At 39.9% G+C, this 26134-nt stretch overlaps 1 protein-coding gene across 1 annotated transcript; it reads left to right on the top strand.

Moving 5' to 3' along the window:
- Positions 1-11727: 11727 nt before the first annotated feature.
- LOC131007077 (protein TIC 62, chloroplastic) lies at positions 11728-15951 on the top strand. Its single transcript, XM_057934219.1, has 9 exons — positions 11728-12175; positions 13334-13446; positions 13560-13613; positions 13754-13838; positions 13963-14068; positions 14558-14644; positions 14735-14832; positions 15431-15540; positions 15767-15951. The coding sequence occupies exons 1-9, from the start codon at positions 11815-11817 to the stop codon at positions 15827-15829; spliced, it is 1077 nt and encodes a 358-aa protein (XP_057790202.1). The 5' UTR covers positions 11728-11814; the 3' UTR covers positions 15830-15951.
- The last annotated feature ends 10183 nt before the right edge of the window (positions 15952-26134 follow it).

The raw sequence follows: 26134 nt of genomic DNA, 5'->3' as shown, positions 1-26134 counted from the left end.
GAGGAGCAGCACTGTAAGCCTCAACAAGAGAAGGCAAGAAGCAGATCAAGGAACCAACGGAACTCAACCCTGAGGACTTCTTCAGTCAATATGCTTTGTTGACTGAAAGATTCAACAAAATGGAGTCCAAGTTCCGGAAGTACAGAAGGTTCCACAAGCAGCACTACAAAGGAAAAGAAAGAGAAAGCAACTCCAGACATTCCACTGATCGAAGCGGAGAAAGGAAGTCAGCTGCTTACGACATCAAAGACATGGAATGCTTTGGATGTAGAAAGGAAGAGCACTTTCGAAATGAATGCCCTGAACAGACTCAAGCTGAGCGCAAAGAGCTGAATGCCAAAAAAGATCGTAGCTTTTCGAAGAAGAAAGCGATGGTTGCTGACGATGCTGACTCTTCCAAAGACACATCAGAATCATCCGACTTCGACAGCTCCAGCTCAGACGATGAGAGCCGAGCCCTGATGGCCAATGAATCTGAAAGCGTGGCTGACAACAGCTACGACAATGGAATGAATGGCTCAGAGGTAATCTCTCATTCAAAAACTTCTTATATTGATAACTTCCTGATGCTTTCAGGAGACCACTCAGAATTTGGAGAAAGCTCATCCGATAAAACTGACGAGTTTGATCAGCTCATGACTGATCACTGTCAGTTAAGGAAAATGTTCGAAGATCTCCTCAAGCAGAATCTAAAAATGGACAAGGAGATCAATGATGAACGAGCTAGGAATCAGACAATCATTTACTTTTCGGATGAAACCTGTCTTGATCAGCTAATCATGGAGAACAGTCGACTGGAAGAAAAGCTCAGAATCTCCAACTTGGAATGTGATAGAGCATCTCATGAAACCAAGAGGCTCAATCACAAGCTGGAAGAAACAGTCAAGAACTGCATGATGCAGTCTCCCATGATGAGCAACTTTCCATCTAAAGGCCTTGTTAAAAGCATTGGAGGAAAGGTTGCAGCTAACAAAGGAAAGAAAGTCATGATCATCTCAAAGGACGACCCTTCTGAAATCACAACATCAGAAGAATCAAGAGATCATGATATGGATGAAGTTCGCAAACGCAAACTGATGGCAAGATCAAATGTTCCACCTCCACGGAGCTACAGACGAGCAAAGGAGGCCCCCAACCAGATCACTCTACTGAGAAGACTGGAAAGCAGATTTCAGTCAAAGATCGGGGAAGGAACATCAGGAATTAAGAGGAATCTTCCTCACCAGTCCAGGGGGAAGAAAGGCCACATCAGTCAGAGACTGACATCAATTCAGTTTCAGAAAGAACAACATCTATGGAGACAAAACAATGATGAGTCCAGTCGAGCCAAGCGACATCCACGACGACAAGCAACTGGACATCAGACGACTCATGTTCCACGACATCAGTCAAGTCTCCATCAGTCTGAAAAGACTAGAGTATCTCAAGGAAGATACTTCACCGAGCAAAGAAGACCTCAACCACTCATCAGACAGAACTCCTATAAGAGTGAGGCCTTCAAAGGAATTTCTCAACAGAAGAATACTCGTGTGCCAACTGAAGCGCCAACAACGTCAGTCAGACGATCAACAAAGCGCAAGAGATCAGCCAGGCCAATTCTGAAGCAGATATGGGTTCCAAAGGAAACTCGAGCTAACATCGAAGGACCCAAATCTTGACTGGGTGCCTGAAGCAACTCTTCCTTGCAGGTCAATATCAGGAAACACAAAAAGAATGAAGAAGTTAAGGCTTCAATCAGAACATGGTATTTGGATAGCGGCTGCTCGAAGCACATGACGGGCTACAAAGAATATCTATCTCAGTATGTTGAGAAAGCTGGATCCAAAGTTGTATTCGGAGACAACTCAATCGGAGAAACAAAAGGCTACGGTGTGCTCAACATGGGTAACGCTAGTATCAGTAATGTTAGCTTTGTTTCTGGTCTTAAACATAATCTGTTGTCTGTGAGTCAATTTTGTGACAGTGGTTTCACAGTGAAGATCAAGACTGATGAATTCACTGTTAGAAACAATCGAAAGAAGGTGGTTCTGAAAGGATTCAGACAAGGGAGTCTCTACGTCATTTCATGGGAAGACAGCCCACCAGAAACATGCCTCATCAGCAAAAGCAGCTCGGAGCTCAACTGGCTGTGGCACAAGAGACTCAACCATCTCAACTTCAAGACGATCAACAAGCTTGCTAAACTTCAACTGGTAGAAGGTCCGCCTTCTATTGTTTTCCAAAAGAAGCAAGAATGTGAAGCATGTTAAAGAGGAAAGCAGACGCGGATGTCATTCAAGTCAAAGTCAGGACACTCCTCTGGAAGGATTCTTCAACTACTTCACATGGATCTGTTTGGCCCTATCTCTCCAAGAAGCTACAACGGTAGGAAGTATACCTTAGTTGTTGTGGATGATTATTCACGATATACTTGGGTTATATTTCTCTTCAAGAAGAATGAGACACTGGAAGAACTGCCAAAGCTGCTGAGAAGACTGAGCGTCAAAAAGGAAGTTAACATCATCAGCATCAGATCAGATCGTGGGACTGAGTTCCTTAATACTGTCATTCGTGAGTATTGTGATGAACAAGGAATCAGTCATCAAACTTCTGCAGCAAGAACTCCACAGCAGAACGGAGTTGCAGAAAGAAGAAACCGGTCTTTGAAGGAAGCAGCTAGGACGATGCTAGCCGAATCAAAACTCCCATTGAAGTTTTAGGCTGAAGCAGTCAACAACGCATGCTACACGCAGAATCGCTCCTTCCTCACTCAAAGACATGGAAAAACTCCATACGAGTTATGGAAGAACAGAAAGCCCTCAATTGCCTACTTTCATGCTTTCGGTTCTAAGTGTTTCATCCACAACAATGAAAAGTAGAGGTTAAACACTTTCGATAGTAAGGCTGATCTAGGAGTCTTTCTTGGATACTCTGGAACAGAACGTTCAAGAAAAGCCTATCGAGTGTTTAATTCTCAAACTCTTTGTATTGAAGAAACACCTCATGTGGTCTTTGATGAGTCTACAGATGATTTCAGGGAACAAGAAGCTGAAAAGTGTGTTCAAAACACTGAAGGTTCCAAAGCTGAAATCCACAACACCGAGCCCTCTACTGTCTTGGTGTGGGGACCAGGAAAAGATGAAGATACTGAGATGCTTCGGTATCAAAAGATCAGCCAAAGGTCTGAAGTTCAGACTGGAGCCAATGCAGATGGCATCAGTCAAGGGGAAACCCCAGTTGCTGAAGAATGAGTTGAACGTTCCGAAGCAGCTCCAGCTCAACTCTCCCCTGCTCCAGAAGGTGCTCAACACTTCAGAACCATCCTGACTGAAGAAGCCCCACCATCTCCAGAAGAGATCAAGAAGTATCGAAGATGGTTTGAACTCCACTCAAAGGAGAATATCATTGGAGAACCATCAGATGGCGTCAAGACTCGGAGATCAATGTGCAACCTCATCTTTGATATCAATCAGAACTGCATCAACGAAGATAAGATTTTCAGCTGTTTCTTATCATCTACAGAGCCCAAGGATATTGAAGAAGCTCTGAAGTCTACTCATTGGGTCATCGCAATGCTAGAAGAACTCAATGAATTCAACCGGAATTCAATTTGGGAGCTTGTGGATCGACCAGACGATGCAAAGGTGATTGGTTTGAAATTGATCTTCAAAAATAAGAAAGACGAAGAAGGAAACGTTGTGAGAAACAAAGCATGACTTGTAGCAAAAGGATACAGTCAAGAAGAAGGAATCGACTACGACGAGACGTTCGCTCTAGTTGCCAGATTGGAAGCAGTCAAACTCTTCTTAGCCTTCGCAGCTCACAAAGGTTTCAAGGTATACCAAATGGATGTCAAGTGTGCATTTCTCAACGGAGTGCTCACAGATGAAGTCTATGTGGAACAACCTCCAAGATTTGAGGTTGCTGGACCAGAAAAGGTGTACAAGCTGAAGAAAGCGCTCTATGGATTGAAGCAAGCTCCAAGAGCGTGGTATGATACTCTCTCGGAGTATCTTGTTGAACAAGGTTTCAAGAAAGGATCTGTGGACAGAACTCTGTTCACTCTCAAATAAGGAGAAGATCTCTTGCTTGTTCAGATTTATGTCGATGACATAATCTTCGAATCTTAATCCGAATGCATGTGCAAAAAGTTTGCTGACATCATGACCAACAAGTTCCAGATGTCCATGATGGGAGAAATGAATTTCTTTCTCGGATACCAAGTCAAGCAGACCAGCGAATGAATACTGATCAGTCAGTCCAAGTATGCAAAGGAACTGATAGACAAGTTCGGTATTCAGCACATGAAATCAGTCAAGATCCCAATGAACACAAACTGGAAAGTTGATCCAGGTTCAGAAGGAAAATCTGTCTCTTCGACGAAGTACAAAGAAATCACTGGATCATTGCTGTATTTGACTGCGAGCAGACCAGACATCGCATTTGCAGTCGGGGTATGTGCAAGATATCAGTCAGATCCAAAGAAAGCTCATTTGGATGCAGCAAAGCGCATACTACGATATCTTAAAGGTACACCCAACTTAGGATTGTGGTACCCAGCAGACGACGACATCAAGCTCACCGGATATTCAGACTCAGACTTCGGTGGATGCAAGCTTGATCGCAAATCAACCTCCGGAATATGTCAATTCCTAGGCAACAAGCTCATCTCATGGTTTTCAAAGAAGCAGACTTCAGTCGCCACCTCCACAACTGAAGCTGAATATGTTGCTGCCGGAAGCTGCTGCTCACAACTCCTGTGGTTAGTCCAACAGTTGAAGGACTATGGGATCGACGAAAAGGAAGTCCCTATCTATTGCGACAGCTCCAGTGCTATTGCAATCTCCCAGAATCCAGTTCATCACACCAGAGTCAAGCATATTGCTATTCGACATCACTTCATCCGTGATCATATCGAAAAGAAGAATATCTCTGTGGAATGGATTCCCACTACTGTTCAGAGAGCGGACCTGCTGACCATGGCTCTTACAGAAGAGAGGTTCAACGATCTGTGTGGAAGGATCGACCTCATCAACCCTGAAGAGTGATGCTGTGTTTGAAGATTTTCTCAAACAGTCATGCTGACTGGTGGTCAACCAACTGCTGTTCTACGATCGCCGACGTGGAAAGCAATAAAGTCAGAACGCTCATCTGAAGAAGAAATCATCCTGATGAATCAACCAGGATCAAGTGGTATCGACTGACTACAACGTTCAGTCGATCAGTAAGTATTTTTAAAAGCTTACTTTTTAAATCAGTTACTTCAGTTGAGAGCATTGTGTTTTAAATTCAAAATCTTTCTCTAACTGATCAGTTTCTTTCAAAAACTTTAACTGATTGTTGGAAAATGGAATATCCATGAAGGACAAGTGTTTTAAAAGGGAAAATCTGTTTTGATTAAACTTGTCCTGATCTTTTGCCAAAAATCTTTCCAACCTCTTGTGCCTCTGTGATAAAATTTCTTGAGAACCTCATTGACATGACAGAATGCAATGATGTCTCTCACCTTTTTGAAGTTCCAGTCCCCTGCAGTGACGACGGACGTGAATTTTTCTTCAAATACATTTTGGGCACTGTCTTCGAAAAACTTTTTATCTTCTTACGTGGTACACATCTTGTCTATTTATACCATGTTGTCTTCACTCTTTTTCTGCATCAACTAACAACTCTCCACAGCCTTCACTGTGAGAAAATCTTTCAATCTTTCCAAAGTTGCAGAGAAAAATTGTTCCGACTAAAGGAGAAATCTATGACTGCAAAGTCATGGAGTGGAAGAATGACGCTCACATACTTGGTCTTCACCGGACCCTTTCACTGGATCTCAACGTCTCTCCGACGTCAAAGTTTGCTCTACCCTCACTTGTATCCAGCGAAGCGAGTGTCTTCTATCCTCATGCCCGGTGCATAGGCTTGAAGTACCTGTCTGAAATAGGACAGACTTCATCGTCTTCTCCGAAAGGCCTCTCGCCTTTTGTGAAGCTTCGATGCGGAGCAACAACAATGAGCAGGAGCTCGTTGTCAACTGGCGCTACGTCAACAGTGGAACCCTCACGACTACCACTGAATTGACGTCCCCTCACCTCTCAAAACCTCTGCTTCTCTTCTTGTCTCCCTCATCATCTCACTCTTCTTCCTAACTTCCTTCTAAGCCTTCGCCTTCTGCATCCCCAATAACCCCAATATCTTCCTCATACGAACTTACCTTCGCATGCTCTTCGCTTCTTTCTTAGGTTCGTCCTTCCTTTTTGATGTTGCCAAAAAGGGGGAAAGAAGAAAAACCATCTGAAACGAACTTAAGTTGGTTAAGCAACATGATCATCCTATTTCATCCGATGATCATGAGGAAGATTAGCCAAGAGGATAAGACCTCAACTCAACGGAAAACAAGTGAGAGTGGAACAAGCTTAGGAACATGAAGACACGAAGGCAGAAGATGAAGATCAAGAAGTTCAAGGCGCAGCCAAGCAGACTGCTGGAGTCCATGGGTTTCCCATGTTGTTTTTGTTTTTCTTTTTTACTCCAATAACTGTTTCGTTCTTAACTCTAAGTACAAGTTTTTAGGTTCTATTGTTAAGGGGGAACTGTTTTCACCCCAGTTTTAGAACTTGTAATGTGAGTTCAGTCTTTTTGTTGTCTAGAACTTCTGTGTGGTTTTGGCATCATCAAAAAGGGGGAAATTGTTGGGAACCTTGTGGAATATCCTAACCCTTGTTTTGATGATACCAAAATTCATAGGACGTAATTGTAATAGACTAGAATTGTTTTGAACTCAAGTGTTAGAGTTCGTTTCTAGTTTAGTTTGCGGTTTCGAAGACTGAAGACTGAAGACTGAAGAACGAAGGACTGAAGACTGAAGACTGCAGATACCAACTGAAGTATCAGTTGAAGAATCAGTTAAAGACTGATTACTTAATGCGCGCAACGGACTGATACTAAAGTCAAGTATCAGTTGAACATTCCTCCTCGAATTGATCTTCCAACGTTCAGAGGAAGCTACGTACTCACAAAGTACAGCCGCATTAAATGCAGAGATCTCAGGATATCCTTATCTCTGCAGAGGTCATTCCTATATGGTGGTTACTTTTTCAGAGGCGTCACATCTCCTGTCCATCAAGAGAGCCGTTTCCACCCAGACAAGGAACCTCGAAGATTGAAGCCTCAGCCCAAATTCGAATTGCTCTCCAACGGAAGATATCTTGAGGACGATCTACGCCAACGGATCTATTCAAGAGTTCTCCTACAAATAGCGCTCGAGAATCACTTCAACCTTCACCGATTCAATGACATAAGCCGAAGCTCTGCCGAAATTGCTGCTCAGCCTAAAGCTTAACCTCCCCAAAGCTTGAATCGAAGAAGAGAATTCCAAAGCCAAAATCAGTCACTGCTGATTACACATATTCTCTTAGACCTTAGGCAAACCTCTGTTTACCCAGAAGCCAAGGTCAAACTTGCTTCAAAGAACTTGTTCTTTGTAGTATAGTTGGCACTCGTTCAAACCTCCCCCCTCCAAAAGAGTGTTTGAGTGATTCGGAGTTCATGAAGGTACTCTGACTCTGAGTGAGAAGTCTTAGCACGGGTTGTGCTGAGCAAGAGAAATCCGACACGAGTGAAGTGTGGGTACTGAAGAAGGGTTTTCTTCAGTGGTACGGTTGTGTGCACCCGGCAAGCACACGGTTTGGTTTGCAGTGCACCTGTTAAGCACTTGCGGAGTGGATTATTGGTCTGATCAACCGACCGTGGATGTAGGAAAGGGTTTTTCCGAACCACGTAAAAATCTCTGTGTTGTTTACAGCTTTCAGTCTTTACATTCATACTTGTGTTATTTCAATTGATAAACTGAATACTGATAAACTGCAAAGAGAAGCCTATGACCAACAACGTGCTCAACCGAGGCTATTGCGAAACTAAGTTTAATATCTGCTGCGTATGATATCAGTCTGACTGATCTATCTTTTGATAGTCAGGAAGAGTGTTATCATCTCTGTCTTAGCAAACTCGACTGAAGCCCATAAGTGCATCAGTTAAGTTCCAGTAACTTAACTGATACCTCCTTACTGAAGAGCTTTCAGTATCAGTCGTCAACCCTGTTTGGTCAAAACTATTTTCAGTTGAACATGCGTCTTTGTTTGCGTGCAAAGTTTCATTTTGATCTCTGTCTGAGATCCCTCTAATTGAGGAGTTTGAAAAATAGCCCATAGGTGTATTCCTCCCCCCATACACCTATTCGAGACCCTCAGGACCTAACACAGAGGTTCACTACAGAACTCGAGGCTCAGTCAAAAGAAACCTCGACAATCTTGCAACTCCAGTTAAGAATTATCTTGATTCTCCTCCGCCACAATCCAAAGAACACTCTGAGGAAATTGAAAAGAAGACATCAGAGGACTCACCGATTCTGGGTGGCGAAACTTCTCTTTAACCACCATCATCCTCTGCTGATCCTCCTCAATATCAAGAAGAACAACTACCAAACAAGTCACAAGCATCTGATAAAGAAGAAAGTCCAACAGAAGAGCTTCATCCTCCTCTCACCGGATTCTTTCAATTCTGTCTCGAATGCTTCAACAAAAAGGTCAAGTATGCCGAGCCTACTGATATCAATGCTGCCTCATCATCCACAGTGACACCACTTGCACTTCTCAAGAACTATCTGATGCTCCTTGCTCAACATTGTGTGTCTGTCACTTTTCCTTCAATCATGGAAACCAAGCATGCTGAAGAGTTTCAAGACCTCGTCAGTTACTTCTTCTTTATCTTCGTCAAGACTATGTCCAGATCCAAATTTCATGGAATTGATGAAGTTCTTTCAAACACTGAAATGGAAGCTCTTGCGGACAGTGTCTTTGAAAAATTTAAAGTCACAAATCTCTGGGATGCAATCCATGACTGGTCTCCCAACTTCAGACAGTACCTGATTTCCAAAGGTCTTCTCAAGGAAGATCTCAACAGTGATGAGGAAACTCACCTTGAGTCTCCAAACCGTCAAGCTCATCCTTCAGATGAAAACATAATGAATGAAGATTCAGCTGATGAAATTCCAAAGTCTGCAAAACCTTCTTCTGACGAGGAAATCCAACTGTTAAAGGAAAGGCTACTTTCACAAGAAAATGAGACGTACGATCTCAGGGTCAAATTTGCCTTCCTTGAATCAACTGTCATGAATCTTCAACATCAATTGGGAATTCAGACCGAAGGCGGCGTAATGCCTGAGTCTCACGGCCACAAGAATCAAGAAGAAGACAAGAAAGAAAAATAGAAGGAAGCTGCAGAGACATCTGAAAGTCTAGAGAAGAAAACAAGCAAGAAACTACGCATCAACTGAAGACAAAGGGAAGTCCAGGATGTCAATTGTCTTTTAAATTCATACTCTTGTAATTGATGTTCTTGAACTTTTTTGATGCTTTGAAATTGTTAGATCTTTTGTTATGTTTGTTTCTATCGCTGACAGCCTTTTCAGTCATTCTTTCTCTATTTAACTTGTTGTCACGCTGAGGGGGAACCTTGTTCGTTGGTTATTTGCATATTAATTTTCTACAGTTACCGCTCCTTTGAGACACACACCTTATCCTGACTGATTGTTGGGAACTTGGTTGAAATATTCTTAACTGTAACTGATAGGAACTGAGATGTTATTTTGTTTGAAATTGGTGACCATGTTTTTCTTACTGGACAAGATTTATTCAAATTTCTTTTTGAACATATCTAATTCTAATCTTCGCATGATTTGATCTCCGCCCCTTTTTCATGATTAAGAGATTACGTCAAATATTCTTCATCATTTAAAATCTCTTATTTTAAGGAATTTCTCTGACGAGCATTTATTACGGATTTCAAAAATCATTAAATTCGACTTGGCGCGCGGATTTCAAACCACCAATGTCTTTTCATTTTCCCTTAGTAACTGTTCATCTTCCATGATCACACTTAGTCACCACGTCTCTCTCTCTCTCTCTCTCATCTCATCAACACTTTTGCACTCTCTCTCTTGCATGCAATCTAACCACTTATCCACATAACCCTACTGTGAGATTGTCTTGTGCAAAATTTATCTTCTGCAATACAACAACAATCAAGGCGTTCTACAAGGAAGTCAACGCGTTTTTTTATCAAATTATTCATCAAAGTCAACGTTTAATTCAAAAGTAAGAAGTCAACACATTCTTTATCAAATTATTCATCAAAGTCAATGTTTTAATTCAGAAATAAGGTGGAAGTCCTCTTGAGATTGAGGTCGTCAAATTCAAATTCAAGTCATCAAATCAAATACAAATCTAAGGTGTTCTTTATCAAATTCATCAAAGTCAACGATTGATTTATAAATAAGGTGGAAGCCCTATGGAGATTGTCATCATCAAATTCAAATTCAAGTAATCAAATCAAATACAAATTCAAGGAGATCAAGAAGGCGTATTTTCCTTCAAAAATTTCAACAAACTTTTGAAGAGGATAATTAGAGCATCACGGTAGAGAATCGCAACCCGCACACAAATACATCGCAATCCATATATTTTAGATTTGTACATATTTTGTATTTCATTAAATTGAATACGTTAAATTTTGTGTTTATATATGTATATGTATGTGGTGAGACACAGACTCATCAACTATACGATGAAAGCATTTAGTAAGATAGAGATCGACCTGAAGTATAAGAACACCGGTAACTTTATCTTTCTCCAAGTATATTTCTTCAAGTATTCGATCAACAGATTACAGAGGGGAAAGTGTAGAATACGAAGTAAAGATCGGATCCCTATTACAATGGTTAAGTGTAGTATTTATAGACAACATGGAAAGAGGGTACATCGGTCTTTTCAATTACACACGCACTCCTCATGCACGGCCTCCGCGTAGGTGTCGTTATCATCGGTGATTGTCCTTCATATAACGGATTAACAGCTTTTCGCCTGTTGTCAGAAAATACTCACGGGCTGCGCAGTCAATCTTCGCGGCATGTCTGTGCTGACCCCAGTCGAAGTGATCCCTCATGAATGCGCTCTTAATAATTCATGCGGTTAAGGTCCCTCTGCGACTGCGCAGGCGTCGTCCCTTCGGTAATGCTTCAAGTGCTGCGCAGGCTAGCTCCATGTAATTCAATACTACTCCTCAATAGGTTTTTCTTTGGTCCTTCGAGGCCTGCACTGTTAGTTTATTCACATATATATATACATAATAATGTTAAATATATAAGGCCTGCGCTGATAGGGGATCCTACCCCTCATGAGTATGCAAGGTTAAAATTGAAAATAAAGTTGTATATTTTACAACAATTAAATTTACATTGATTATTATTAAAATAATAAATTCAATACTCCTTTCGTCCCAATTTAAATGGCGCATATTCCTTTTTGAGCCGTCCCAACTAAAATGGTGCGTTTTTATTTTTGGTAATAATTTTACACTACAAATAATGTGGCCCCACATACCTTTATACATTTTTACACTACAATTTTATTCTCCTTAAATCCTATGTCGCAAAAGAAGTGTACCATTTAAGTTGGGACGAAGGGAGTAGTAAAATAGGAATGAAAAATATACTTCTTCCGTCCATGATGTTCGAATAATTTTTTTTCGACACAAATTTTAATAAATTGATATTTTATGTGTTAAGTGTAATAGGTGAAAAAGTGAAAAGATGAATAAAGAGTTTTTTTTTTATCATATAAAGAAAAAAAAGTTCATGAGACAACTTGAAAAGAAATATTGCTCAAGTTTCGTGGGACAGATTCGACTAAAATTAGTTGCCCGAAGAGAGGATCCCGATTATGAAATCAGTTTTTTGTGTGCGTGACTACAATTGTGCTTTGATCTTAAACTCATGATTGGCGGTTAACAATGAATTCCATAATAAAATTGGACCACAAAATATATACACTTAATTTTGATGGGTTATTCTCCGTCTCTGAGACGCACACAATTCATGCCATGGCGTCCGCTAGCCTCACACTCTCTCCACCCATTGATCTTCCACTTTCACTAAAAGCTTCCACAAAAACCTCTCAATCACTCCCTCTATTTCCTCTTCGCCCCCTCAATCCTCCGTCTTCTCCTTACAAGTTTAACAGAAAGGCAGCAGTAGCAGCTTCGCTGTCGCGCGAACAAGTTTTTGAATCTGCCGCCACTGACACAAACCAAGATTCCCCTCGACCCCCTTCTTCCAAGCTTGTTCTCGTTGTTGGCGGCACCGGTGGTGTGGGTAATTCGCCTCCTTTTCCAAGTTTTCGCTTTTCCACTCACATATATGTAATATAGTAGTTATAATTCGACTTGCTGTTGTGAATTAATTATTATTAACATTCTTGATGAGACATCAGATAGAGATAGCTGACAATCTGATTATTGCTTGTGTTTTGCTAGCATGAAATCAACTTCTCATAGTTGGAAGAGGATGGAATCATCTTGGCCTGAGTTATGGTGTTTGTATTAGTATATGATGATCATGATTTGAGAGGGACTGCGTCTTATTTGGAATCAACAAATCTTTACAAGTTTTTAAACTGAAAACGAGGATTATTGTGCCTAAGCAATTCATGACTTATGCTCTTAACAAGTTCACCTTTTCAGTGTACTAACACTTCACATAAATATCTATCCGAGATACATATTAAGATGATTAATTCAGTTGCCTGATGTGTGGACCTAAAGAGGTGGCTTTGAATTTGAGTGGGGATCAAAGAAAACTTTATTCGATGGTTCGCTAAACCACTGAGAAAATTTTGATTTTTCCCGCCTTATTGATTAATTTTGTTGAGGATAATGATTTTTGGAGTATATAACTATTTCTCGGAGTGAGCATCCTTTCATTGCTTTGTTTCACTCGTTTCTTTTACCTGTTGAATGGTTAGATAATGTAAAAGGAGGAAGCGCGTGTTTTGGTTGAGGTTTTCTTCTACCAAGTAAACATGTTGAAGTGGCACGCAAACTATTTAATGCAGTTTGTGTTATGAGGCCATATAGAAGCCTTCACTTTGTGAGAATTTGAAACTCTCTCAAGTTGGGATTCGGTTGCTGCTTTGCGCAAGGAGTGTCATCTACAACCTATGTTTCAATCTGACATCACTGATGCAATAGTATGTTGCAAACCAGATGATTAGAATGGTCGGATGACCCATCGTTACCACTGTGTAGTGCTGTATTTATCATAGTAAAGTATGATAATATTTTCAACTGAAAAGGCGTTTGAGAAGATACAATGAGTAATGAGATCTCCTTTTTAGTTTTCTTGGAGATTTTGTTTTGCTTCATCTGATGTTCTTCCCATTGAAAGAACAAGATCATTTACTGGCCATGCATTAAACCTTCTTTTTAAGAGAACTTTCTTATTAAACCTCTAAACTACAGTATTCCAATTTAGGGCAATTGGTTGTAGCATCACTGCTCGATCGGAATGTTAGAGCACGGCTTTTACTCCGGAATCCGGAGAAGGCCACCACTCTCTTTGGTGAGCAAGATGAGGAAAAACTGCAGGTCGTTGCTTATCTAGTTTGATTGTGAACCAAGTAGTTTGACATCCGAAAAAACAACTAGCATTCTTGGAATTCTTGCTTCTTATTCTTAAAGCATTTTTCTAAACTTGGTAGGTGAGGCAAGGTGACACGCGGAACCCAGAGGATTTGGATCCTTCAATATTTGAGGTATGATGATTTTCATCCACTTTAGCTCTTGGTTTGTTGTTTTGCAGTGGATGATTCTATAACCATCTAGGAGAATGCAAAATGGAGATGATTTCTTACAACTTACTCAGGGCTATAAATGATTTAAGTTCACGTTACAGGGTGTCACGCATGTCATATGCTGCACTGGAACTACGGCCTTTCCATCTAGGAGATGGGATGGTGACAACACACCTGAACGAACAGGTTATAATGTTGCTTTCCCAATTATAAGTTCGATGTTTGTGCGTATTTCTGTAGTGTCTTCACTACCCTCATCCTATGGTATATCCCCAATGCCATATCTACCAATTTTGTCATTCCTTCGCAGATTGGGAAGGCGTGAGAAATCTTGTGTCAGCATTGCCTTCATCGTTGAAAAGAATCGTTCTTGTTTCTTCGGTTGGAGTCACCAAGTTCAATGAACTTCCATGGAGGTATGCTTTCCATATTGTGAAAATGGTCCTTTTGCAATTAGGGTGAAAGTTGCTTTTTTGGATACTTTTATGCTACTTCTCTCGGGATAGAACCTTATCAGGAAACCAGTGAAACAAGAGGGATTTATGTGCATTCTTTTTTAAAAATATTTTTAAATGAAGCTTTGCTTTCTCAAATGTGAAGAGCTGAGAATTGCATTGATTACTGAGTTGCTCTTACCTGCTCAGAAGCTGAAAACTATTGCGTATGTGGCAACTGTTTTTAGTTTTCGCTCATAACTAGATGTATTTGTTTTGCTGAGTTACCACACACTCTATTCTTAATAAACATTCATAAACTCGCACAAACTTGCTTGTGTAGTAATATTTTCCTTTGCTACGCCAATTGTCAGAATGGATTCAATATAAAATGTCAGATTTTTTTTACTCAAGTGAATTTTTGGAAGACTATCAAATGTTTCATTAACTCGATCTTTCTTCAATGCCCAGCATCATGAACCTTTTTGGTGTTCTAAAATACAAGAAAATGGGGGAAGACTTTGTTCGTAATTCTGGCCTTCCATATACTATAATCAGGTTTGATGTTGTTTCTGACTGGATAGAATTTAGTCATGCCTTTTCAGTTATCAAAGTTTATTTTTTGCATCTCTCTCTCTCTCTCTGCAGACCTGGTAGGTTAACAGATGGACCCTACACATCTTATGATCTCAATACTTTACTCCAGGCGACTGCTGGGGAACGCCGAGCAGTGGTTATAGGCCAAGGTACTGAGTGTTTTCCTATATCACTTTCATTTTTGTACATGGCTAATCACAATTACTAGCAATGACAGTAGCTCCCCTAAAGCAGTTAAAGAAAAACTAATTTCATGCAAGCTTGTTTATGCAACCACCCCCCTGATGAATATAGCTAATTAATCAAGCTTTTGCTACAGTCAAGTTAGTGAAACACACTGGCCTGCCCCCATAATTTACCTTGTTATATAATTCTGTCCAGAAAACAGCAGAAACCACCCTATCTTGTCTTGTTTACACGAAAACCATTTCCATTCACACGAGTAACATCCAAGAGAGCCACTTGCACTGAAGAAAGCAATGCCACTCGATAAGTTTAGGCTTGATAAGACCTGGTTTGGCTGATCTGCTGCAGCATAAGGAGTTAGTTGGTTGCGATTCCTTCACTAGAGACGTAACAGAAAAGAAATCATGATCTATACACCTCTTATATTTTCAGTATTATGTTCTCTTCTTCATTCAATTTCTCTCCCTCTCTCAAATATTGTGGATCCTTCACTTTGTGATGCTAGCTTAACATTGGATTTATTTCTGGCGTTACTTGGTGATGTGGCGTATGATTTCCCAGGAGATAAGCTCGTTGGGGAGGTTAGTAGACTCGTCGTGGCAGAAGCTTGTATACAGGCATTGGACATCGACTTCACCGAAGGCCAAATCTATGAAATCAACTCAGTCCAGGTTCTTTAATTTCTTACAAAAGATGAACCCCTCTTAACATTTTTAAGCTCTGTTATAATGCTTCGCACTGAAAGTTCTTGCTGAGGTATAAAACTCACAATCCATTCAAAACTTCTCAAGCAATAGAACAATGTGTTTTCTGTATATTTTACTTGCAATTTATTACGTTGCTATATCTTTTTGAAGTGATCTCAAATTTGAAGTGAATGTTAATGAAAAAATGCAGGGGGAAGGACCCGGAAGCGATCCCAAAAAGTGGCAAGAACTATTCAAAGGTGCTAAGAAATAACAAGTGGCACCTCCATCCACTGTACATAACAAACATATTCATAACAATTCCCACAAAAAACATTGTATTCATTCTCTCTCTTCTTTAATTAGCTTATAAATGTATAATTACATTTCTAAAAATATACTCCCTCCGACCCGTAACAAGTGTTCTGATTTTTTTTCGACATAGAAACTTATGTTGAGTGTGAGATTTTTGTGTTTTAGTGAAGAATTAATCACTTGTATATATAGACAAAGACCATTGAATGGTAGTTATTGTGGTTGTTGGATTATAAATGTATATTTATTATAAGTTTGATCGTTGAATGGTAGTTGTTGTGGTTGTTGGATTATAAATGTATATTTATTACAAGTTTGACATTTGAATGGTAGCTGTTGGAATAAATGTATATTTATTGCAAGTTTGACTGTTGAATGGTAGTTGTTGTGGTTGTTGGATTATAAATACAAAAGTAACACAATTGATATTACAAATACTTTATCTTCAAACTACAAAAATAGACATAGCACACTTAAAAGTACATAAATAACTAAAGTATGCTTAACAATAGATAAACGATACCCCCTCAAAAAAAAATATAGATAAACGATACATAAACATATTACTTTGACCCATATTTAGCTTTGATTTCAGCTACTACCTTCAAGAATCAAGTGGTTGTATAGTTCATCCTCTGACATGCCACTAGTATCATGTTTGCAAAACTCAATATGTTGGAGCTTGAGTTGTTCCTCTTTAAGGCTCAATTGTCTAGCCATTTGGTTTGCTTCCACTTATCTTCGTTGACTGTAGATGTCATTTTAGCCTTTTGTTTCGCTTGTCGTTTAACTCTCTGTTGTCCCATCGATCGCATTCGAGCTCCAGTATCCGTAGAAGTTGGACTGTCTATTTTAGAATGTTTGGCATTTTTTTTAGGATTATGTGGCATTTGTCGAGGAGTTCATTTCTCGCAAGTTTGGATGATCTTCCATGGGTGCAAGAACCTAAAGTCCTTGTTCTTTGGATCATAGTTTCTCCATGCTCTTTTTGCCGCCTCTAATACATCATCATTGTCTTGTCCGCTCACCCGATTGCTCCAGAAACTATTGTAGATACCTGCCCATTTATTAATATTTGGATTGATTTTATAGTAATAATTTTTTACCTGCGCGCAACAGTGCCCTCTGGCTTCTGCTCATTGTAGTAGGCAACAATTTTTTTCCCAAAAATCCTTTCTCTTTTGTTAATTGCTAATAATGGAGTCGGTGTTGGTGTTGTACCAAGCTTTTACAAGAAGGATATCTTCATCAGTTGTCTAAATCGTCTTGGTCTTCTTTGCCTTTGCAGTGGATTTACCAACATCCTCGATACTATCGTCGTCACCATCAGCAAGGGGAATTTGTGAAGAATGTGAGGTAATTGGGAGCTAGTTTGTTGAGATTGATTTGGTGGAGGCATGGAATAGTTAGAAGGAATGTTGGATGAAAATTGTGGAGGAAAATTTGTTCCAGTAGGAGAGTTGAATGGAAATTATTGAGGATAAATCGGACCACTAGGAGAGTTGAATGAAAATTATTGAGGAAAGTTCCAACCGCCGAGCGAATTAAATGAAAATTGTTGAGGAAAATTCGAAGACATTTGATAATTGTTGGTGAGGGTAAGATATATGATGATATATGTGAATTTGAAAAATAAGAACCTTGAAAATTTTGGAGTTTGAATTACTGGAGTCGAAATTTTTAGAGCTTGAATCCGCCATTTCACTTGTAGTGAAAACAAAGACAACAAGAAAATAATAAGAAGATAAAAATTAATGTTGGGAAGATGTGTGAAGAATGAAAAATGAAGTGAAGTATATATAGAAAATTTTGAAGATTTAACTATTATTATTAAATTAGCCGTTGGCTTTGCTAGAAAATTAGCCGTTATTTTTTTTCATATAGCCGTTGGCTTTGATCAATGAAATGCATTTATTTTAAAATCTTAAAGCATAAAATAAATAAATAATCTTAAAGCCTAGGGTTTCTAGGGTTTGTTCATGTCCTCTAGTTTTCTAGGGTTTCGTTTGTTCTCCGTCGTGAGTTTGTGTGGTTAGGTTTTACTTATCAGTTGACGGCGGAGCCCGTCTTGAGTCTCCCTGTGTCCTTTCTGGTCCCCTAGTTCCTCCTCATCTCTCTCTTCCCTGCCCCTCCCCCTTATTCTTCTTTTGCTGGTTTCCTCGTGAGTTTTGGTACTCTGTGATTGTGTCGCTATTCTCTTGTGTCTGTGGTTGTGCAGGTATGGAGCATGGTGGATGGTCGCGGGATTTTGGTTTTGCGGCTGGGCCAGAGGAACGTATGATGAGAGATTCAGAAATGATATCTATTTCGGAAGAATCCCCTACTGAAAGAACACATCCGGATGTTTCAGTTTTCTGTGTGGTGGGCAGTCTGATTAGTTCCAAAAATCCCAATGGTTTCCATCTCCTGGAAATTATGAAGAAGTCGTGGAAGAGTAAATCTGAATTCACTGCTCAGGAATGGCGCAAAAATCCATTTCTCTTCAAATTCACAAGTCAGGAAGATAGGGATTGGGTGATTCAACGACAACCGTTGCATTTTGATGGCCATATGTTTGCAATTGCTGTTTTAGATGGCACGGTTCAACCATCGAACATCAAGATTACTAGAGGCAGTTTTTGGGTTAGGGCTTGCGACCTCCCGATGCAGTGTATTAAGCCAGCTATCATTTGTAACATTGCGGCGCAGATTGGAAAAGTTGAAGATATTGATCTGGACTCAAATTTTGCGGATTGTTTTGCTCGTTTTAAAGTCAACTTCGATGTCACTGTCCCTCTCTTGAGGGGTCTTACCATTCTGTTCGAAGGACAACATCTTTGGATTTCGCTGAAGTATGAAAGCTTACCCATTTTCTGTTACCGGTGTGGTATCATGGGGCATCATACCAGAGCTTGTGAAAAAGAGCATGAGGGTGACGAGTCTGGGAAACAGTTTGAAGATTTGCTTTATAGACCCAATCTGAAGGCCTCACACCTTAAACGGATCCGTCAGAATGATTTACATCCCAATTCTGCCACTAATTGGCCACATCGTCCCTTCTCCAGAATCCCCCGACCCCCTATCCTTTAATCCCTCTACCCATGACACACTCCCTTCCCATGAAAAAGCCTCTAAAAACCCCAGGTTTCGAACCCATCCAGCACAGATACTCACTTTAAGCCCTCCACCACTGCCGTCAATCCTCACTATGCTCCAGGTTCTACGAATAAAATTTCCAACACCAAAACTACTACATCCATCTCCCCAGCCAACCCTCTTCCGGAAAAACTCAAAGGCCATGATCAGATTTTCACACCACCCCAAATCAATTCTCCTAAACTCACTTTCATCAAACGCTCATCCTCCTCCGGTGGCCGCTCTTCCCGCGAACCTATCAAATCTGCTACCATCCCTCCTTACAGCCACCCTCTGGTATAAAAATTCATGATGGCATCCCAGCAGCAAATCCCACTCAAACTGCTCCCTCTTTTGTTCCTAGAGCCCCCTTCACTCCAACTGAGGAATTACTTAAACTCCTCCATATCTCACAACCTTCTCACACTGATAACCAAATCCATCACCACACTGAAAACCACATCGGCCCAAAGAAATTCAAGTGGAAGAGATAAGCTCGCTCTCCTGCCCCAAACCCGAACCTTATCATTCCTGCCAAACCCTTTACCAAACCCAGCCACACCCTCTGATCCCTCTACTCGAAAAAGGCCCTCGTGCGAGGTGGAGAGTGCTTTTTTCCCTATCAATGATGTCGTTGTTGAGATCGTCCAGAAAAAACTCAAAAGCGCGATTATTGATGACGATTCCTACTCTTTTGCAAGATCGGCAGAGATTGCGTGTAAGCAATCCCGCTGGGCACAATGAATTGCTTACTTTGGAATTGTCGAGGGCTTGGGAACCCTGCGATAATTCGTGAATTGGTTTGGCTTGCCAAACATAAGCGGCCCGATATGGTGTTTCTCATGGAAACAAAGATTTGTGAAAATGAGTGGTCACCATTACTTGGTAAAATTGGTTTTGATAATTTATATGCTGTGGATTGTGATTTTTCTGGTGGTGGAAGAAGTGGTGGTCTGCTAGCAGTTAAATACAGTAATGACCCAATGATTTCTCTGTATTTGGTTGAAGATACAGATTTTCCTTCCGATCCTGGATCTACCTTCCAGTTTGTGTTCATTGGAATCTTAATTGATTTCATGTGCTGAATACCGAATTTGGTGATCAGTTTCTTGGCGTACTTCGACTGATTAATCAGTATTCCTTCGCTGGTCTGCTTGACTTGTAATCCAAGAAAGAAATTCATTTATCTCATCATGGACATCTGAAACTTCTTAGTCATAATGTCAGCAAACTTCTTGCACATCCGTTCGGATTTGGATCCGAAGATTATGTCATCGACATAAATTTGAACAAGTAAGAGATCTTCTCCTTCTTTTAGAGTGAACAAGGTTCTGTCAACATATCCTTTCTTGAATCCTTGTTCTACTAGATACTCAGAAAGAGTATCCTGCCATGCTCTTGGAGCTTGTTTCAATCCATAGAGCGCTTTCTTCAGCTTGTACACCTTTTCTGGTCCAGGAACCTCAAAACCCGGAGGTTGTTCCACATAGACTTCATCGGTGAGCACTCCATTGAGAAATGCGCACTTCACATCCATTTGGTGTACTTTGAATCCTTTGTGAGCGGCAAAGGCTAAGAAGAGCCTGACTGCTTCCAGTCTTGCAACAGGTGCAAAGGTTTCATCGTAGTCGATTCCTTCTTCTTAACTGTACCCTTTGGCTACCAGCCTTGCTTTGTTTCTCACCACGTGATCTTCTTCGTCTTTCTTGTTTTTGAAAATCCATTTCAAACCAATCACTTTTGCATCGTCTGGTCGATCTACCAGTTCCCAAACTGAATTCCGATTGAATTCATTGAGTTCTTCTTGCATTGCGATGACCCATTGAGTAGACTTCAGAGCTTCTTCAATGTCCTTGTGCTCTGTAGACGATAAGAAACAGCTGAAGTTCTTATCTTCATTGATGCAGTTTTGGTTTATGTCGTAGATGAGGTTGCACATTGATCTTCGAGTCTTTACACCGTTTGATGGTTCTCCGATGATGTTATCCTTTGAGTGGAGTTCAAACCATCTTCGATACTTCTTGATTTCTTCTGGCGAGGGAGAGGGTTCTTCAGTCAGGATGGTTCTGAGTCCTTCAAAAGTTCCTCGAGCAGGTGAGTGTTGAACTGGTGTTTCTGCAGTAGGTTCAACTTGTTCTTCGGTTGTAGGAGTTCCCCCTTGATTGATGCTATCTGCAGTAACTCTAGTCGGATCTTCAGACCTTTGACTGATCTTCTAATACTGAAGCTTTTCAGTATCCTCTTCTTTTCCTGGTCCCACACCAAAACTGTAGAGGGTTCGGTGCTTTTCATTTCAGTTCTAGAAACTTCAGTGTTCTCTGCAATTCTTTCAGTTTCCTGTATCCTGAAATCATCAGTAGACTCGTCAAAAATAATATGTGGTGTTTCTTCCACACAAAGAGTTTGAGAGTTAAGCACTCGATAGGCTTTGCTGGATCGTTCAGTTCCAAAGTATCCAAAGAAAATTCCTGGATCAGCCTTGCTATCAAATGTGTTTAACTTTCTTTTGTCATTGTTGTGAATGAAACACCGAGAACCGAAAGCATGAAAGTATGAGATTGAATGCTCCCTGTTCTTCCATAGCTCGTATGGAGTTTTCCCATGTCTTTGAGTGAGGAAGGAGCGATTTTGTGTGTAGCAAGCCTTGTTGACTGCTTCAGCCCAAAATTTCAAAGGGAGTTTTGATTCGGCTAGCATTGTCCTTACTGCTTCCTTCAAAGACCTGTTTCTTCTTTCTGCTACTCCGTTTTGCTGAGGAGTTCTTGCTGCAGAGGTTTGATTACTGATTCCTCGTTCTTTGCAGTAGTCACGAATGACAGCATTGAGGAATTCAGTCCCTCGATCTGATCTGATGCTGATGATGTTGACTTCATTTTCAACGCTTAGTCTTCTCAGCAGCTTTGGCAATTCCAGCAGTGTCTCCCTCTTGTTGTAGAGAAATATGACCCAAGTATATCGAGAATAGTCATCCATGACAACTAAGGTATACTTCCTACCGTTGTAACTTCTGGGAGAGATTGGGCCAAACAGATCCATGTGAAGTAGTTGGAGAATTTTCCAGAGGAGTGTCCTGTTTTTGACTTGAATGACATCCTAGTTTGCTTTTCTCTTTGACATGCTTCACATTCTTGCTTCTTCTGGAACACAATAGAGGGTAAGCCCTCTACCAGTTGATGCTTAGCAAGTTTGTTGATCGTTTTGAAGTTGAGGTGGTTGAGTCTTCTATGCCATAGCCAGTTGAGCTCTGAGCTGCTTTTGTTGATGAGACAGGTTTCAGGAGGGCTATCTTCCCATGATACGACGTAGAGACTTCCTTGTCTGATCCCTCTCAGAACCACCTTCTTCTGACTGTTTCTTACAGTGAATTCATCTTTCTTGATCTTCACTGCGAATCCGCTGTCACAAAATTGACTCACAGACAACAAATTATGTTTTAGTCCAGAAACATAGCTAACATTACTAGTGGTGCCAAGGGCCAATCGGAACCGGCGGTTCGACCCTGAATCGGCCCGATGGTCAATGGTCCGGGCTGGAATCGTTGACCACCGGGCCGGTTCAGGGCCGAACCGTCAAACGTTAAGGGCCGGTTTAGGTTCACATATATTTCGACCCTGAACCGGCGGTTCGACCTTGAACCGCCGGTTCCAACCGAATTTTTTTTTTTTTAAATCAAATTCATATCCTACATTTTTCAATGTGAGATTCAACTTAACTTATAAATATATAACTTATATTCATGTAATATATAACTTATAAATATATAACTTATAACTTATAATTTATAAATATATAACTTATAACTTATAAGGTCTAGGGATCAAACCCCATTGCTCCCCCTCTCCCAAATGTCAAAAAAAAAAAACTTATAAATATATAACTTATATAATAACTTATAAATATATGTTGTACTTTTTAAATTTTGCGTATATATATACTTAACTTTAATAATTTTGAAATTACTCAACTTAAAAATCTTAAATAATATAATAACCTACAAGTGTTAAAATTTTAATAACTTACAAGTATTGAAAAATGCAACATATATTTAAAAGTTATTATATTATTGAAGTTGAGTGATCCTACATTGAAAAATATAAGATTCTTTGTAATGTGTAGTACACTATAAATAGTGAAGCTACATTAAGTTGAAATTATCCCACATTGAAAAATGTAACATTCTCTACCATGTGTAATACAATATAAATAGTGAAGCTAGTCAAGTTACAATAAGTTGCAATTATCCCACATTGAAAAATGTAGGATTCTTTACAATGTGTAGTACACTATAAATAGTGAAGCTATATTAAGTTAAAATTATCCCACATTGAAAAATATAGGATTCTCTACAATGTGTAGTACACTATAAATAGAGAAGTTACATTTGATTAAAATTAAAATATTATTTAAGTTGAGTAATTTCAAAAAAATTCAACACTTGTAAAGTAAATTTTTTTGAAATTTCATCACAAATCATTCAATTTCATAAAAAAGAATACAAAAAAATTAAAAAAAGGAAAGCCCGTGAACCGCCGGTTTTCAGCCCGGCCCAGAACTGCCGGTTCAGGGTCCGAAAACCGGCCCTTCAAATTTTAGGCGGGCCGGTTTAGGTTCATAAAATTTTTGAACTTGAACCGCCGGTTCGGGCCCGGAACCGGCGGTTCCTGAACCGGTGGCAACCTTAAACATTACTAATACTGGCGTTACCCATGTCGAGTATACCATAGCCTTTTGTTTCGCCGATTGAGTTGGCGAGGTTGTCGAGCTCATCTTGCTTCCTTTCTTCTGTGGTGAAGTCAACCTTTGATTTGATCTGGACTTCATCAAAAGGATCTCTAGTTGTGTCTAGAGGAACCCTTTTGATCACCTCCGTGATGATGATGGGTCCTTTGGTGATGACTTCCCACATTCGACAATGTTGGGCGGTGAGGAAGCTTTCAAGTCGAAACTTCCATATGTCGTATTTTTCAATACTAAACATAGGTAGTGAGGATACTCTGCTGTGGTTAGTTTCCATAGAAAAGGAAAACAGAAAACAATAGATAAGAAAAACAGTAAGCACTTTTTGAAAAATAAAGGTTTTCGAGACATTTAAGGAAAATGATCTAGTTATGTAGAACCTGATCAAAGCAAAATTGTTCTTGCGAACAACCTGCTCTGATACCAATTGTTAGGTCCAGAGGGTCTCAAATAGGTGTATGGGCTATTTTTCGATAAAAAGAAACTTTAAATACAAACTTACTCAACCTGTTTACTGAAAAGAGTTTTGTCAAAACAGGGTTGACGACTAATATTGAATACTCTTCAGTAAGGAGTTATCAATTAAGTCTAAGACTTTAACTGATACACGTAAGGCTTCAGTCGAGTTTGATAAACAGAGAGATGTTATGAATCTTATTGACTATCAGAAGATAGATCAGTTAGACTGATAACACACGCAGCGGAAAACTTTTAGTTTCAAAATAGCCTGTGATATTAATCATGTTGTCAACAGTTAAGTTTCTCTTTGCAATTAAATCAGTTTTCAGTTTAGGAAGGTAAGAGCACAAGTAAGAAGGTAAGTACTGAAAGCTGTAAATAACACAGAGATTTTTACGTGGTTCGGAAAACACTTCTTACATCCACGGTCGGTTGATCAGACCAACAACTTCACTGGGCATGTGCTTACGGGTGCACAGCAAACCTGAACGTGTGCTTGCGGGTGCACAACAAACCAAGACGACTGAAGATCCTATCTTCAGTACCAACACACTAGGTTGGATTTCTCACTCCTAGCGCGCACTGGACATTACGATCTCACGGAGACAGAACACTGGTCTGAACTCCTTTTCGACACAAACACTCAATTCGGTTGGTTGAAAAGAGGTTTAAAAACTTGCCAACTAAACCACAAAGAACAAGTTCTTTGCAGTCAGTTATACCTAGGCTTTGGATATACAATATTTGCCTAAGTTCTAAGAGAATGTATGTAATCAGCAGTGACTGATTTTTGGCTTTGTAATTCTCTTCTTCGATTCAAACTTTGGGGAGGCTTGATTTTACTAAGTAACGAATTTGGCAGCGTTTCAGCTTATGTTGTTGAATCGGTGAAGATTGAAGTGATCCTCGAGCGCAATTTATAGGAGACGTCTTGAATAGATCCGTTGGTGGAGATGGTCTTCAAGATTTCTTCCGTTAGAGAGTAATTTGAACTTGGGCTGAGGCTTCAATCTTCGAGGTTCCTTGTTTGGTGAGAACGACTACTTTGAAGAGCAGGAGATGCGACATCTCTGAAAAGGTAATCACCAAAAAGAATGGCCTCTGTAGAGAAAGGGCGATCCTGAGATCTCTGCATTTAATGCGGCTGTACTTCTGGAGTGCGTGGCTTCCTTTGAACGTTGGAGGTTCAGTCCGAGGAAAAATGTTTAACTGATACTTGACTTTAATATCAGTCCGCTGAATCCACGTGGCGCGCATTAAGTAATCAGTCGAAATTGATCCTTCGACTGATAAGTCAAATATCAGTATTTGACTTTGCTTTAATCGTTACATCAGTCGGCATCTTCAGTCTTCAGTCTTCAGTCCTTCGTTCTTCAGTCTTCAGAACAACAACTAAACTACAAAAAGAACTCTAACACTTGAGTTCGAACAGTTCTAGTCTATTATAAGTGAAACCTATTGATTTTGGTATCATCAAAACTAGGATAAAGATATTTCATTAAGTTCCCAACAAGGCCTAGACGAGATAAAGCTCAAAAGTTTGACGTTCAAAAATCAGATATCATTTTTCGAGTTCTTAATGATTAAGTGGTCTTACAGAGTTGAGATGAGATGATGCTTAGATGATAGATGAGATTTTAAATTAATTCTTATATGTCAATATAGAAAAATTGTACTTCCTCCGTCCCAATAGTTACGTCCTAAAAAAATGAGCACGCAAATTAAGAATATGTAGATAAAGTACGAGAGAGATAAAGTAAATGAAGTGAGAGATAGATAGAGTAATGAAAAAGTAAGAGAGAGAGATAAAGTAAATGAGGAGAGAGATAGAAAGAGTAGATAAAGTAAAATGTTTCATTTTTTGGATTAGGACATCATAAATGGGACGCCCATAAAGGAAATTTGGGACGGAAGGAGTACAAAATTTATACTACAAAATAATATTTTTATTATT

Source organism: Salvia miltiorrhiza, chromosome 1, assembly GCF_028751815.1.
Source record: "Salvia miltiorrhiza cultivar Shanhuang (shh) chromosome 1, IMPLAD_Smil_shh, whole genome shotgun sequence".
NCBI classification, from domain to species: domain Eukaryota; kingdom Viridiplantae; phylum Streptophyta; class Magnoliopsida; order Lamiales; family Lamiaceae; genus Salvia; species Salvia miltiorrhiza.
The sequence above is the reverse complement of the archived record's forward strand: the minus strand, read 5'-3'. Positions and strand labels throughout refer to the sequence as shown.